This window comes from Coregonus lavaretus, assembly GCF_964263955.1.
Source record: "Coregonus lavaretus genome assembly, chromosome: 31".
Taxonomy (NCBI): domain Eukaryota; kingdom Metazoa; phylum Chordata; class Actinopteri; order Salmoniformes; family Salmonidae; genus Coregonus; species Coregonus lavaretus.
Genome location: NC_140018.1, coordinates 12,176,153 through 12,193,469, shown reverse-complemented (window position 1 = coordinate 12,193,469; position 17,317 = coordinate 12,176,153). Strand labels below are relative to the sequence as shown.

At 43.5% G+C, this 17,317-nt stretch overlaps 2 protein-coding genes across 4 annotated transcripts in view; one reads left to right on the top strand and one right to left on the bottom strand.

Annotated features, from left to right (window-relative positions):
- The window catches only part of gzf1 (GDNF-inducible zinc finger protein 1), a 27,998-nt gene extending 15,385 nt beyond the window's left edge, over window positions 1-12,613 (top strand). Inside the window, exons 7-9 of the mRNA XM_084149225.1 lie at window positions 4,957-5,016; window positions 11,187-11,425; window positions 12,022-12,613. Coding sequence (XP_084005351.1) covers window positions 4,957-5,016; window positions 11,187-11,192 — 66 coding nt within the window. The 3' untranslated portion in view covers window positions 11,193-11,425; window positions 12,022-12,613. The remainder of the gene's footprint in view (window positions 1-4,956; window positions 5,017-11,186; window positions 11,426-12,021) is intronic.
- On the bottom strand, window positions 8,263-17,317 carry LOC311106853 (beta-soluble NSF attachment protein-like). Of its 3 annotated transcripts, XM_084149227.1 has the most exons (10): window positions 17,133-17,317; window positions 14,714-14,793; window positions 14,186-14,302; window positions 11,778-11,824; window positions 11,169-11,246; window positions 10,801-10,941; window positions 10,559-10,663; window positions 10,395-10,463; window positions 9,814-9,864; window positions 8,263-9,606 (listed from the first exon to the last, which is right to left on the bottom strand). In XM_084149227.1, the coding sequence occupies exons 1-10, from the start codon at window positions 17,228-17,230 to the stop codon at window positions 9,505-9,507; spliced, it is 888 nt and encodes a 295-aa protein (XP_084005353.1). In that variant the 5' UTR covers window positions 17,231-17,317; the 3' UTR covers window positions 8,263-9,504. The 3 variants fall into 3 exon arrangements, with proteins under 3 accessions (XP_084005353.1, XP_084005352.1, XP_084005354.1); XM_084149226.1 differs by lacking the exons at window positions 14,714-14,793; window positions 17,133-17,317 and having other exon boundaries at window positions 14,186-14,530; XM_084149228.1 differs by lacking the exons at window positions 11,778-11,824; window positions 14,714-14,793; window positions 17,133-17,317 and having other exon boundaries at window positions 14,186-14,377.

Genomic DNA, 17,317 nt, shown 5'->3' with positions numbered 1-17,317 from the left:
TCCACCGTACACAGACACCATGGTACGTTACTACACTAGTCCACCGTACACAGACACAATGGTACGTTGCTACACTAGTCCACTGTACGCAGACACACAATGGTAAGTTACTACACTAGTCCACCGTACACAGACACAATGGTACGTTACTACACTAATCCACTGTACACAGACACCATGGTACGTTACTACACTAGTCCACCGTACACAGACACTATGGTATGTTACTACACTAGTCTACCGTACACAGACACCATGGTATGTTACTACACTAGTTCACTGTACGCAGACACACAATGGTACGTTATTACACTAGTCCACCGTTACAGACACCATGGTACGTTACTACACTAGTCCACCGTACACAGACACCATGGTACGTTACTACACTAGTCCACCATACACAGACACACAATGGTACGTGACTACACTAGTCCACAGTTTACAGACACCATGGTACATTACTACACTAGTCCACCGTCTACAGACACCATGGTATGTTACTACACTAGTCTACCGTACACAGACACCATGGTACGTTACTACACTAGTTCACTGTACGCAGTCACACAATGGTACATTATTACACTAGTCCACCGTTACAGACACCATGGTACGTTACTACACTAGTCCACCGTACACAGACACAATGGTACATTACTACACTAGTCCACTGTACGCAGACACACAATGGTAAATTACTACACTAGTCCACCGTACACATACATAATGGTACGTTACTACACTTGTCCACCGTACACAGACACAATGGTACGTTACTACACTAGTCCACTGTACGCAGACACACAATCGTACGTTACTACAGTAGTCCACCGTACACAGACACAATGGTACGTTAATACACTAGTCCACTGTAAGCAGACACACCATGGTACGTTACTGCACTAGTCCACCGTACACAGACACCATGGTACGTTACTACACTAGTCCACTGTACGCAGACACACCATGGTACGTTACTACACTAGTCTACTGTACACATACACAATGGTACGTTACTACACTAGTCCACCGTACACATACACCATGGTACGTTACTACACTAGTCCACCGTAAACAGACACACCATGGTACGTTACTAGACTAGTCCACCGTACACAGACACAATGGTACGTTACTACACTAGTCCACCGTACACAGACACCATGGTACGTTACTACACTAGTCCACCGTAAACAGACACACCATGGTACGTTACTAGACTAGTCCACCGTACACATACACCATGGTACGTTACTACACTAGTCCACCGTACACAGACACAATGGTACGTTACTACACTAGTCCACTGTACGCAGACACACCATAGTACGTTACTACACTAGTCCACTGTACGCAGACACACCATGGTACGTTACTACACTATTTCACTGTACGCAGACACACAATGGTACGTTATTACACTAGTCCACCGTTACAGACAACATGGTACGTTACTATACTAGTCCACCGTACACAGACACCATGGTACGTTACTACACTAGTCCACCATACACAGACACACCATGGTACGTTACTACACTAGTCTACCGTACGCAGACACCATGGTACGTTACTACAGTAGTCCACTGTACGCAGACACACAATGGTACGTTACTACACTAGTCCACTGTACGCAGACACCATGGTACGTTACTACACTAGTCCACCGTACACAGACACAATGGTACATTACTACACTAGTTTACTGTACGCAGACACACAATGGTACGTTACTACACTCGTCCACCGTACACAGACACCATGGTACGTTACTACACTAGTCCACTGTACGCAGACACACCATGGTACGTTACTACACTAGTCTACTGTACACAGACACCATGGTACGTTACTTCACTAGTCCACCGTACACAGACACCCCATGGTACGTTACTACACTAGTCCACCGTACACAGACACCATGGTACGTTACTTCACTAGTCCACTGTACGCAGACACACAATGGTACGTTACTACACTAGTCCACTGTACGCAGACACCATGGTACGTTACTACACTAGTCCACCGTACACAGACACAATGGTACGTTACAACACTAGTCCACTGTACGCAGACACAATGGTATGTTACTACACTAGTCCACCGTACACAGACACACAATGGTACGTTACTACACTAGTCCACCGTACACAGACACACAATGGTACGTTACTACACTAATCCACTGTACACAGACACCATGGTACGTTACTACACTAGTCCACCGTACACAGACACCATGGTATGTTACTACACTAGTCTACCGTACACAGACACCATGGTATGTTACTACACTAGTTCACTGTACGCAGACACACAATGGTACGTTATTACACTAGTCCACCGTTACAGACACCATGGTACGTTACTACACTAGTCCACCGTACACAGACACCATGGTACGTTACTACACTAGTCCACCATACACAGACACACAATGGTACGTGACTACACTAGTCCACAGTTTACAGACACCATGGTACATTACTACACTAGTCCACCGTCTACAGACACCATGGTATGTTACTACACTAGTCTACCGTACACAGACACCATGGTACGTTACTACACTAGTTCACTGTACGCAGTCACACAATGGTACATTATTACACTAGTCCACCGTTACAGACACCATGGTACGTTACTACACTAGTCCACCTTACACAGACACCATGGTACGTTACTATACTAGTCCACCGTACACAGACACAATGGTACGTTACTACACTAGTCCACTGTACGCAGACACACAATGGTAAATTACTACACTAGTCCACCGTACACATACACCATGGTACGTTACTACACTAGTTCACTGTACGCAGACACACAATGGTACATTATTACACTAGTCCACCGTTACAGACACCATGGTACGTTACTACACTAGTCCACCGTACACAGACACCATGGTACGTTACTATACTAGTCCACCGTACACAGACACAATGGTACGTTACTACACTAGTCCACTGTACGCAGACACACAATGGTAAATTACTACACTAGTCCACCGTACACATACATAATGGTACGTTACTACAATGGTACGTTACTACACTAGTCCACTGTACGCAGACACACAGTCGTACGTTACTACAGTAGTCCACCGTACACAGACACAATGGTACGTTAATACACTAGTCCACTGTAAGCAGACACACCATGGTACGTTACTGCACTAGTCCACCGTACACAGACACCATGGTACGTTACTACACTAGTCCACTGTACGCAGACACACCATGGTACGTTACTACACTAGTCTACTGTACACATACACCATGGTACGTTACTACACTAGTCCACCGTACACATACACCATGGTACGTTACTACACTAGTCCACCGTAAACAGACACACCATGGTACGTTACTAGACTAGTCCACCGTACACAGACACAATGGTACGTTACTACACTAGTCCACCGTACACAGACACCATGGTACGTTACTACACTAGTCCACCGTAAACAGACACACCATGGTACGTTACTAGACTAGTCCACCGTACACATACACCATGGTACGTTACTACACTAGTCCACCGTAAACAGACACACCATGGTACGTTACTACACTAGTCCACTGTACGCAGACACACAATTGTACGTTACTACAGTAGTCCACCGTACACAGACACAATGGTACGTTAATACACTAGTCCACTGTAAGCAGACACACCATGGTACGTTACTACACTAGTCCACCGTACACAGACACCATGGTACGTTACTACACTAGTCCACTGTACGCAGACACACCATGGTACGTTACTACACTAGTCTACTGTACACAGACACCATGGTACGTTACTACACTAGTCCACCGTACACAGACACCCCATGGTACGTTACTTCACTAGTCCACTGTACGCAGACACACAATGGTACGTTACTACACTAGTCCACCGTACACAGACACCATGGTACGTTACTACACTAGTCCACCGTACACAGACACAATGGTACGTTGCTACACTAGTCCACTGTACGCAGACACACAATGGTAAGTTACTACACTAGTCCACCGTACACAGACACAATGGTACGTTACTACACTTGACCACCGTACACAGACACACAATGGTACGTTACTACACTAGTCCACCGTACACAGACACCATGGTACGTTACTACACTAGTCCACCGTACACAGACACAATGGTACGTTGCTACACTAGTCCACTGTACTCAGACACACAATGGTAAGTTACTACACTAGTCCACCGTACACAGACACAATGGTACGTTACTACACTTGACCACCGTACACAGACACACAATGGTACGTTACTACACTAGTCTACTGTACACAGACACCATGGTACGTTACTACACTAGTCCACCGTACACAGACACAATGGTACGTTACTACACTAGTCCACTGTACGCAGACACCATGGTACGTTACTACACTTGTCCACCGTACACAGACACCATGGTACGTTACTACACTAGTCCCCTGTACACAGACACCATGGTACGTTACTACACTAGTCCACCGTACACAGACACAATGGTACGTTACTACACTAGTCCACTGTACGCAGACACACAATGGTATGTTACTACACTAGTCCACTGTACACAGACACAATGGTACGTTACTACACTAGTCCACAATGGTACGTTACAACACTAGTCCACTTTACGCAGACACACAATGGTACGTTACTACACTAGTCCACCGTACACAGACACAATGGTACGTTACTACACTAGTCCACTGTACGCAGACACACAATGGTACGTTACTACACTAGTCCACCGTACACAGACACCATGGTACGTTACTACACCTGTCCACCGTACACAGACACACCATGGTACGTTACTACACCTTCTAGTTTTCATACTAACATAATAAGTAGAATTATTATAAGTGTAATAAGTTATTTTGGAGACATTAATCTGTGCTGCAAAAGCCTGAAGACGTGCTCTTCAATCCACAGACTCACGACCAAAACACTCCATGGAAGAACTACCTGGTGGTCCTGAAGGACAACATGGAGGTAAAGACTAAGAAACCCAGATGCCCTGGTAGGAAGGTTAAAGTAGAGAATGTAGTGGTTGGAGAGGTGGAGGGGGAGAGTGGAGCTGGAGGTAGGCTCCAGGAGGGGGCCATGTTGGTACCTGGTGAGCCCATCACCCTTTCAGCCAACTGGGGCGACCCAGGGACCATCACTCTGGTCAGCCACACCACCCTGGGTGGGTTTACGGTCATCCAGACAGAGATTCCGGCAGGGACCCACCTTCCCATCGCCAATACAGACGGGGCCGGTGTCATCTCTCTGGATGGATCCACTGTCTCTGTCCCCTTCTCCGTGTCCTCTATCCCTGTCATGGTGTCTCACTCCATCCCTGTTTCCTCGTCGTCCTCCGGTCCCCTCCCTATCCAGACCGTGTCTCTCTCGTGTCTCTCTGTCCCCGGCGCCATGTTTGCCCCAGTTTCCGTTACGGAGACCTCCACTATTTCGACCCCACCTGTGCTGGAAACTGCAGTGTCACAAACCATCCTGGCTTCAGATTCGGAAGCTGGGCCTGGTTCAGAGATGACAGCCATTGCGGATCCTGAGGAGGCAGTGTGCCCCTATCTCTGAGCAGGAGTGTGTTACAGTGCAGACATCAGAACTGGAGACTGAGACACAGACAGTCTCCACTGAGGGACAACACAGTGTAACAGAGGACATTGGTACTGTGGAAGACATGGAGGTGTCCACTGAAGATACTGTGGTGTAGGTCATTGTGTGTATTTGAATGCACACTGAGTGTACAAAACATTGACACCTGCTCTTTCCATGACATAGACTGACCAGGTGAAAGCTTTGATCCTTTATTGTCACTTGTTAAATCCACTTCAATCAGTGTAGATGAAGGGGAGGAGACAGGGTAAATAAGGATTTTTAAGCCCTGAGACAATTGAGACATGGATTGTGTATGTGTGCCATTCAGAGGTTGAATGGGCAAGACAAAAGATTGAAGTGCCTTTGAACGGGGTATGGTAGTAGGTGCCAGGCGCACCAGTTTGTGTCAAGAACTGCAACGCTGCTGGGTTTTTAACGCTCAACAGTTTCCCGTTTGCATCAAGAATGGTCCAACACCCAAAGGACATCCAGCTAACTTGACAACTGTGGGAAGCATTGGAGTCAACATGGGCCAGCATTCCTGTGGAATACTTTCGACACCTTGTAGAGTCCATGCCCGATGAATTGAGGCTGTTCTGAGTGCAAAAGGGTGGGTGCAACTCAATATTAGGAAGGTGTCCTTAATGTTTTGTACACTGTGTATATCGTCTAATTATTGGGTCTGAATTCATAGTTTGTCTGTCCTCGACCCTGTTGACGAAGGGTTTTGAGGTTGTCTTTTTGAAACTACGGCGAGGATTCATTCTGAGGATTCAGGCTTTTAAAGGCAATGTTCCCACGTTTGCGGAGATCCCATTCACGGTAAACGCTGCATATGTTGGCTCAATTCGATATTGTCTTTAAAAGCCTCAACGCCTATAACCCGCGATCTCACTGAATCCCGGCCTAAGTAAGCTTCATTCATGGTTTCCAGCATGCATTTGTTTGGTTTACATTTTACACGTTGATCACCTCATCAAATTAATGTACACTACCGGTCAAAGGTTTTAGAACACCTACTCATTCAAGGGTTTTTCTTTATTTTTACTATTTTCTACATTGTAGAATAATAGTGAAGACATCAAAACTATGAAATAACACATATGCAATCATGTAGTAACCAAAAAAGTGTTAAAGAAATCAAAATATATTTTATATTTGAGGTTCACATAGCCACCCTTTGCCTTGATGACAGCTTTGCACACTCTTGGCATTCTCTCAACCAGCTTCATGAGGTAGTCACCTGGAATGCATTTCAATTAACAGGTGTGCCTTGTTAAAAGTTAATTTGTGGAATTTCTTTCCTTAATGCGTTTGAGCCAAAAAGTTGTGTTGTGACAAGGTAGGGGGGGGGGTATACATAAGATAGCCCTATTTGGTAAAAGACCCAAGTCCATATTATGGCAAGAACAGCTCAAATAAGCAAAGAGAAACGACAGTCCATCATTACTTTTTAAGACATGAAGGTCAATATGGAACGTTTCTTCAAGTGCAGTCGCAAAAACCATCAAGCGCTATGATGAAACTGGCTCTCGATGAAACTGGCTCTCATGAGGACCGCCACAGGAATGGGAGACCCAGAGTTACCTCTGCTGAAGAGGATAAGTTCATTAGAGTTACCAGACTCAGAAATTGCAGCCCAAATAAATGCTTCACAGAGTTCAAGTAACAGACACATCTCAACATCAACTGTTCAGAGGAGACTGTGTGAATCAGGCCTTCATGGTCGAATAGCTGCAAAGAAACCACTACTAAAGGACACCAATAATAAAAAGAGACATGCTTGGGCCAAGAAACACAAGCAATGGACATTAGACCGGTGGAAATGTGTCCTTTTGTCTGGAGTTCAAATTGGAGATTTTTGGTTCCAACCGCCAGGTCTTTGTGAGACGCGGTGTGGGTGAACGGATGATCTCTGCATGTGTATTTCCCACCGTGAAGCATGGAGGAGGTGTTATGGTGCTTTGCTGGTGACACTGTCTGTGATTTATTTAGAATTCAAGGCACACTTAACCAGCATGTCTACCACAGCATTCTGCAGCGATACGCCATCCCATCTGGTTTGGGCTTAGTAGGACTATCATTTGTTTTTCAAAAGGGCTATGACCCAACACACCTCCAGGCTGTCTAAGGGCTATTTTACCAATGAGAGCTGCATCAGATGACCTGGCCTCCACAATCCCCCGACCTCAACCAATTTGAGATGGTTTGGGATGAGTCGGACCGGGCCGTAGAGTGAAGGAAAAGCAGCCAACAAGTGCTCAGCATATATGGGAACTCCTTCAAGACTGTTGGAAAAGCATTCCAGGTGAAGCTGGTTGAGAGAATGCCAAGAGTGTGCAAAGCTGTCATCAAGGTGTCATCAAGAATCTCAAATATATTTTGATTTAACACTTTTTTGGTTACTACATGATTCCATGTGTTATTTCATAGTTTTGATGTCTTCACTATTATTCTACAATGTAAAAAAATTGTAAAAATAAAGAAAAACCCTTGAATGAGTAAGTGTTCTAAAACTTTTGAGCGATAGTGTACATTTCATATTCAAACTGAGTGGATTGTAGGTCTTCAGATGGGTTTTCCATTTTGTGTTTTCGACAAACAGCAATATCAGTACTGAGACTTAACAGAGAACATGATAGATATGTCTTTATTTCTGTTCATTCTCAGACCAAATAAAAAGAAGAGCACTATGCTATCTGAAAGAAGCTTGATATGCAGGCTGACTGCTATAAACTACACACACAATGACATGCAGCTCTGCTAGTGGCCAGCAGGACGGTGCACTAGTATACACCAACATGGTTACAACTTCACAACACATCGACATGAGTTACACTGAAATAACACGCTGGAGTTTAGAAGTGACACTGCTCTGACAAGAGGGCAAGGGACTTTCTTTGCTTTTTTCCTGGCTCTGCATTAAAAAATAAAATAAAATTACAAGCAGAATTAGGAAGTCACCTCACATTGGCAGATTAACCAAAACATTTGTAAAGATGATATTTGTAGAGAACACCCTCGTAAATAATACAGAATAAGAAATGATATGGGAAAAATATTTAAAAAAACAAAGCCAACTTTGGATACTGCATTTCCAATATGCTTTCTGGTCATGTCTTGATTGTCTAACTTTAATGTGTATCAATTGTCCTTGTCAAGAATAAGAATACATTTTTCCTGGGTGTTTTGGATATGAAACAATTAATTGTCATCACTCAGGCTGGAATACTTTAGTTTACAAGAACCATTTATGATATTGAAGTAATGGACATCTCCTTTTTAAATCCCTTTAAGACATTTAAGTTGGAAGCCAAGGAAAGACAATGGAAATAATCATACATTCACAAATCAAAAAAATGCTCACAAACTCATAAAAGTAATCTTTAAATATATTTAAATACTAATTTCTAGATAAGTCACATATGCTGAACCTATAGAATAATGAATTACAACTGTACAATCATGCAGTGTTTATGCTCTCAATAGTAACATCAGTGATTATGCGTTAGTAGAACGCCTCTCTGCCCTTCTCTGAGGTTACTCACCACTAAACAGGAAATGTACAGCATCTATCCTCCATTAAGAGGTATGACTGTAGATTCACATCCTAACTAGGGTTTGGCGATATTAACTTCATATAATAGAATTCAACATTATAACATTCAGAATTAACAGGGTACACATACTCATCTACAGATTCTCTATAGGCCTACAAATTGCAGCTTAAGTTAACTTGTAACTAACTCATACTGTAAATATAAGAACCTGGACAGTCATTGCACAAAAACAATATGGTATGAGGGAGTAAGGGGGGAGAGGGGGTGGCATGCCATGATGTGTGCCCCTGTGGTGATATGTTCCCCCGGTGTAGTCTCACTTCAGGTCCCCCTCGTCCCCCTGGATGGTCTTCTTGATGCGCAGCAGCATTGTGGTCTGCCATTGGTCCAGACGAGAGATGGAGTCAAACTCTTTAATCTGAGGAGGGAGGGAATAAGATGAAGTCTAAGAACCTGTTCAAATACAAAAGAAATCAATCCTTTTTTCCCCCCATTAAAATAATTACTGATCTTGCATGACTGTAATCGTGAAAAGACATGTACTGGAGACCTGGCTTTCACCAATTCAATTATAAGTAACGACAAAGCAGTTAGCCTGGTGAATCAATCCAAAATGAAGACTTACTGCTTCTGTGAAAGCTTCGCAGTTCTGTTCCTCATGAGCGTCCAGGAGTTTCTGTAAAACAACAGTGATTTAAGGTTGTCAGGTGGCTTCCGCAAAATGGCTGTCGTGCATCAGAGGTAGGTGTTTTACATTGGTAGTGGACAACATACGTCATACTATGCAAGTGCGTTGCGATCTAATGAACTGTACACATTGTACTGTAACTTCAATCCATTACCCTAACCAACACCATAAAGCGGTGCTCCTGAACTGGAAGCCCACAGGTGATTTTATTTGGCCCCCCAAGTTTTCTGAGCAAAAAATAAAACAATGTTTTCTTTTATACATTTTTTATTGCGGACATAAGACTTTCAAAACACCAGCAAATCGGAAATCTGTTCCAAAGTATTCCCACGCATATTGAGACGTGATCATATACTAATGTAAGCAAGGTTTGAAATTATGTTTTTTGTCAAATATATCTGGCCCCCGACCATCCGTTTAAGAAAAACATCTGCCCGTGGCTGAATCTAGTTGATGATCCCTGACATAAAGGGATACAATTAACAAATAGAAGGCTTTCGATGGAGTCACTGACCTACCTTCAACAGTTTGCACTCTCTTGAGTCGGAAAAGGCTGGGAACATCTCCTCGTACTTCTCCACAGCAAGCTGCAGAAATGAATGATAGATTACTGCTTCATTTAATCAGAAAAGGACTGAACCCTCTGGTCTAGTGGACATGATGCTGCTAATTGCTAACTGACCTTAGCGTTGAGTTCATCCACGATGAAGTGACATAGAGAGGCTTTAAAGAAGTACTCTTTGGCGCTGTATTTCAGCAGGGGGTTATCCATGGTGCTGGATCCCACCTGGAGAGACACGCACACAAACATTGTTGATTCACTGTGTTCATCAATTTAATTGGGAAACCACTAATATACAAATCAGTTTCTGTTCAGACACACACATGCACACACAAGCATGCATGCAGAGGTGGGACACACACCTGTTCGTAGATCTCGATGGCCTTGGCGTACTGTTCCAACTGAGCGGCGTAGGCCCCCACCTTCAGCAGACACTTGTTGGCAGAACTGTTGGACTCCTCTCCTTTGTAGTAGTCTGCTGCCTGCTCATAGTGGGCGATGGCCTAGACCAGGACCAGGGAGAATGGGAAACCAAAACAGTTTTGAGTAAAGATCAAGAAAACGCAAAGGAATTTTCATTCTAATGTACCAACATATATTTTTTTTAATCACCAATAAGGAAATGAAACTGTGAAATTGGTAAGCTATTCCATATCATGTATTTTACTCTTGCTATACACAGACTAACACCTTATTAGTCCATATACTACGACACAACATTAAAACGTACCTTCTCTATATCCACCAGTTCTGACTCGTAGATCTCTGCGATGGTGATGTGGTGTTTGGCTGCGATGGTGAACCTTCCCTGGACGAGCAAAACACAGGACAGGAATCAATACTGGAGCCGGGAGTTTTACCTTACTAATGTGGCCAGACCAGGAAATACTCTGGGTCCTGATCATTACTAAGTGGCTTTAGACAGAGAAGAGAAATCATTACTAACTGACGTTACGGAGAAGAGCCACTCCAGTCATAAATACAGCTGTAAGTATACAGACAGAAAGTCAAGTCCTTTAACTTAACCTACATGTTGCAGTTGAAATGGCCTTCGTCAGACATTGAGTGTCCACTCCATACTAACAATACAGTACATCACCCTCTTGAAACCGAGAGAGAGGAGCGTCCTCAAGGGGGCTAGGCTACACTATAGGCAGGGTGCTAGTGAGAGAATAGCATTGGAAATACAGAGGAGAACAGGCATTATCAGAACATTTTTACAACTACGGCTAAAAGGATCAATCCTGACAAGTAAAACAATCTGTGATGACGTTGACACATGACAATGCATTATATGGTTCTGGCCAAGCATGTCCCGGTCTGTGAGCGTCTGTCTTACCATGTCTGTGTATATATCAACAGCTGCGTTTAAGCACTTGATAGCCTCTATTGGCAGCATTAAAGGAAGAGGGGAGAGTTAGACTGGCAGAGGCAGTATTAGATAAAGTAGGTTAGATACATATTACAACAGAGTCAAAATGTTCACATCCAAAAGGAGGGTTCTGAAAACTGTAAAGAATGAAAGCACAATGAATGCATTACGATTATTTTGTCACCTCTGAGCATCCATTCCCCTTTCTTAGTTTAGGTCAGAATATGTGAGCGGAGCGAGGAGCAGAGCGTGCCCAATTTGACTGGAGCGCAGAGCGAGGAGCAGAGCGAGGAGCAGAGCGTGCCCAATTTGACTGGAGCGCGGAGCGAGGAGCAGAGCATGCCCAATTTGCTGGAGCGTGGAGCAGAGCATGCCCAATTTGACTGGAGCGCGGAGCGAGATGCCAGAGGCTAGAGCGTCGGCCTTCTCGCCTGTTCCAAATTCGCTCCAATAGCGTTCACTTCACGGCATGCCCGGCCCAGCATGCATTTGTAGTCTTGTGTGCTGCTATAGCCCCTTGCTTTAGCTACTGTCATGGAGTTAGCTAAATATTTTCATAAAGAAACTAATAAAACACAGCGGTGCAAAATTAAGGTGACTTACAAAGATGAGGACCAAGAGAGGGAGTGCGGTGATGTAGTGTCCACAACTAAAGAATCATTGTGGAATCTGAAAAGACACTTATCCTAAAAGCATGATGGTGTGCTTACTTTGTGCACATGCTAAAATAAAGGAACAAGGTGGGTAGCTAATTAAGTGTGTCAGTGTAGCAAAGTATTTATAAACAAAAAATCCGATCTCTTAAAAGTTTCCTTCATTTTTGTTCTATTATCTATATACAATAGGCCATAATTGATTTTGTCCCAATAGGCCCTGGCATATTCCAACTTTCAAGGAGCTTTCTGTTTTGATTGGGTTATTTTGCCTAAAGACCTTTAGGACTACCTATAAAAATAAAAATAAACTATATCCCTGTCCAGCCTGGTAAGAGTGACCAGAAGGGTGTTTAGCATCCCCAGTGGCTCTGCAAGTGTGGAGAGGATATTCAGTTCCTTCTTCGGCTCCCTGTCTGGCTCCTGACCTATTTAGAGTGTTTATTTGCTGTTTAATACGACATGTAGCCTATTTGAAATGATGAGCACTTCTTACATTCAACTTTTCATGTTTATAATAATACTTTTCATTCAAATCATATGGTTTGGTTTCAATACTTCAAAACCAAATGGTAGGTCTAGGTAAGTCACAAGCATTGATGGGTGTTGGTTAAATTGTGATTTTAATGAATGGAGCGAATTTGGAGTGGCAGTTTCTTTCCTGTGAGTGAGGAGCATTTTTTAGCGGAATGGTTGGAAAGGACTTCCGACCGCTCAACTCCGCTCACATACTCTGGTTTAGGTTATCATCTGGAAATGCCATAAATCCTATATAATAATATTAATTGTATTGTACTCCAGGGTTAGTTCAAAGTGACATAATATTCAATCGTATAATTTATCCTTGTGGCTGGCTGTGTATTTAATCTAGCTAGGAGGATATATGCTAGGCTACAGTACAGTAGGCTATAATTCAATCACCACCACTGCTGGTGGGTGGGTGGCAACCGGGGTTTATTCATAAAATCCACTTCCAGTCAGACAGCATGGTAGACTAACCTCAATAATAACCATCCCAGGGTTGGGACTCCAGCCCCACAGCTCTACAGTATTAATCATACCAAAGGTGGAGAGGAGGGAGCACTGGCGAGCTACTCAATTCTACTCCATTCAGTTCAATAGATAGTTATTGTATGGTACTCAAATACAATTGGTTTGCAATATAGTCAGAGTAATATAGCAGGGCTCTATCTCCTCTGATCTAACCCTGGGGAAGAATATGATTGGCCCACGTCAGATACAAACAGACAACCTATACAGGGTGGCCTGATTTCTGACACACTACAAGAGACGGGGACTTATCACATGTGTGTCACTAAGAAAGGACTGGAATTGTCCCTGTAGACCTGCTTCTCCGTAGAGCCCAGTCTGCTCCAGTTACAGTTCTAGAACCTCAACTCCCACTGCTGCCTGTGGATCTATCTGACTGACACATCCCACTGACTTCTATTAGCCCTGAGAAATGAACACCCAACATCAGATTCACTACGTTATTTGCTGCTTTCATAAGGGACAAAAATGTAGAAAATGGAAGTTAAAGCAGGCTGTTTGGGGAGAATTACTGCAGTCTAGTGACTGATTGTGTGGTGTATGTTCATCTCTGGTTCTTTTTACTATCTTCTGCACGGACTGTATGTATTTCATCATGTTACCCTGCTTGCTGACCACATTAGATTGATTGATTGATTGATTGATTGATTGATTGTGTGGTGTGTGTCTCACCGTTGGGGTCAGACTTTTTGAAGGCGTTTCCTGCATCGATGAAGCTGGTGGCCGAGTCGTGTTTGTTCTGGAGCTGCATGTGGATCCGGGCCGCCTGGCAGAACGCATTACCAGCAGCTGGAGAGACAGAACGACACACACGTAACCGCAACATGAAGAACATTCTTTGGGCCTTGTTCCTCGAGGCCCTCCAAGAATAGTGCTGCGCTACTACAGATGCAATCACACAGCTAAAATGACTCCAAACTGCAATGACTCCCTCCCGCCACACAGAGGGCAGCAGGCAGCACACACTGCCATGGTCTTCCATGCGTGTAGGCTACTGGAAATTACAGACATCTCGCCTATCTACAGAGTCAACTGGAAAAAGGACAACTGAGTCTTCCTAAACTGACAGCATTTAAATAACGTTTGTTTTAATTACAACCTTCGTCAAAAATGCACACAATGACACGCAATGACTAATGGGCGAATCATTCCATCAAGGTCAACCGTGTTTAGTGTGAAATAGAGCAGACAGAAGTGTACCGTTCCAGTTCTTGGCCATCTTGAACATGTTAGCTGCTCTGCAGTACATCTCACATGCCTCCTCAACTTTATGAGGTCCGCTGTAGAGAGAAAAATACATAGGATTAACAGACCACGACACAATGTGGTCGAAAATACCAGAAAATGCAGTGCAGTGCTTTCATCAACCAAGCACTTTCTATTCACCAGGCCCTTATGCTGCTTAGAGTGAAGACATCAGTCAGCTGATGTTGGACGGTGATGATATAGATTTCTCTCTGCGATCTACTACCAGACCCGACTCCCTGGGTGTTTCCTCCAGCTGTAGACGAATGATGCTCTGACCAGGATGACATCATTTGGGTGCGTTCGACATTGCAGACGACTTTTAATCTACAAATCACCTTGCATCATAAATAACTACTCAATATTATTTGTAGATCAGTCAGCTTGTCTCAATTTACCGATGATACATCACGGTTTGGATGCACTCGAAAAAAGCTATTGTCTTTATCATACAGGCACCCTGAGCATACAGTGGACAGTGGAGTAGACATGTTGTGGGTTACTTCTTAGACTTAAAGCAACAACGCACTGAGCCATAGTCCCATCTCACACACTCTCCTTAGCCTGATCAAAACAGAAATCACCGTCCACACCACAGTTCACTGATCCAATACCCAGTGTCACTGCCTACTCAAATCAATGTCCTCAATCTGACTGAATCCTGCCCAATCACTCACATAAATAGGACATATTGTACACAGCTGGTGATTAGCAACTCAGTCCAGTCCTTCTAACATCATAGGCCTAACAACCACACGGTTTAATAGAAAGCAGAGGGTTTTTAAAGCCTTCATCAGCGTTCCTCTATTGTGTGTAGATTCAAGATCAAGCAGTCTATGCCGACCCTATGTCAGGCTATGCCGACCCTATGTCAGGCTATGCCGACCCTATGTCAGGCTATGCCGACCCTATGTCGGTCCTTATTTGATGCAGCATACCAGACATCCTTATTTGATGTCTGGCGTGCTGCAAGTTTGACAGCTGTTCCTGTTGATTAGATTTCTAGCTACATGGCCTAGTTGCAGTCAAAAACAGAGTGTTAAATTATATTCAGTCATTGATCGTACCAAATTAAACACTCTCCTGACAATCCACACAGTAACAACGCATTGCTGATGCCAAATGGATATACCTAAAACTGAAAGATCCTAATGGTTTTCCACTGATATAGTACAGTAGAAAGGCTGTACCCTGAGGCCAGACATATAGGGAGGCTTTTCTCTAATGAGGGAGAGTAAGATGTGTCAGATTTAGACCTCTCCCATTACATTGCTTTGAGAGACATTTCATTTAATTAAGAAGACAATTGGATGTCTGCCAGGAACTGAATGCAGTAAGTCTTAGTGTATGTACACCAAATGTATCATATGCAACAGTATTCTTCTGTTCACTAATATTGTATGGTACCGACAGACAGGCAACAGGCAACAATAGGCTGCTAAATATAGGATCCTCCCAAGTCTGGCTGGCTAGATGCCCCAGGGACTAACCTGACTGACCTGCATTGCAGTGGCCTTAGAATTGGCAGACACCTACTCCTAGGTCCTACTATTCTATTGGAATAAATTACTGGCAAATGCATTTATAAATATGTCACACAAAGGTGGCATATAGGATTACACTTATAGATATATACACTCATAGAAAGGATTAAAAAAGACAAGACCGAATTGGTGTGCTGTATCAAATTACCCTATATCTTGTGAGTAGGCGTAAAAAAAAATGCAACTAGAACAATTAAAATGTATGTATGCAGAGTAATAGCCTGCCATTTGGGCCTTAGCCGTTTTAGCTAGCTTTCATGGCACAGCCTCAGGCCCAAGATTCGTGACCGGCTGCTAAGTTGTTTACATTCACTTGAAAAGGGATTAATTTAGCTGCTTTGTGGTAGACAGTGTCAGTAGCTAAATGTACAGGATGTCCACAAATCATCCAAAAGATGCATAGGTAACGTTAGCTAGTTAACATCAGATCCACTGCCCAAATTTGACAGATCGCCATTGTCTGCATATTTCAAGGTTTAGATTAGCTGACTAGGTAACATTAGGCAGCTTGCTAATTAGAAGCCTCAATGGCATTGCTAGCTAGCCAAATGGCTAAACTCAGACTTCATGATGATCTAGCTAGCTACTAGCGCGTTCTTTTTATGATACATGTTTACTATGGCATGCTTGGACTGAGGTATGTCCCTTAAATACCTATAGTCACAGTGACTTCTTGTAGCATTATATAGCTACATGGCCTGGTGCCAATAATTAATATCTAACGATAGCTAAACATAATACCCAGAGAGTTTGATTTAGCATGCTTACTGATGATGCGCTAGCTAACGTTAGCTGTATTGACATCGTTCTTGCTACTGCAGCGTTCTTACCCAAACATGCCTCCCAAGAACGAGCCAGAAGTTTTAACTTTCTTGTCAGCGTCAGCCATAAGCTGAATCGCTTCCTTCTCTTTCCCCGAGTTGTCCATTTTCGGATTATAACAGTGCAAATACTAGCTAGCTAACAGTCAGAGAGTACCCGCATCAGGTTCTAGTAATGAAGGATTACCGTCGAT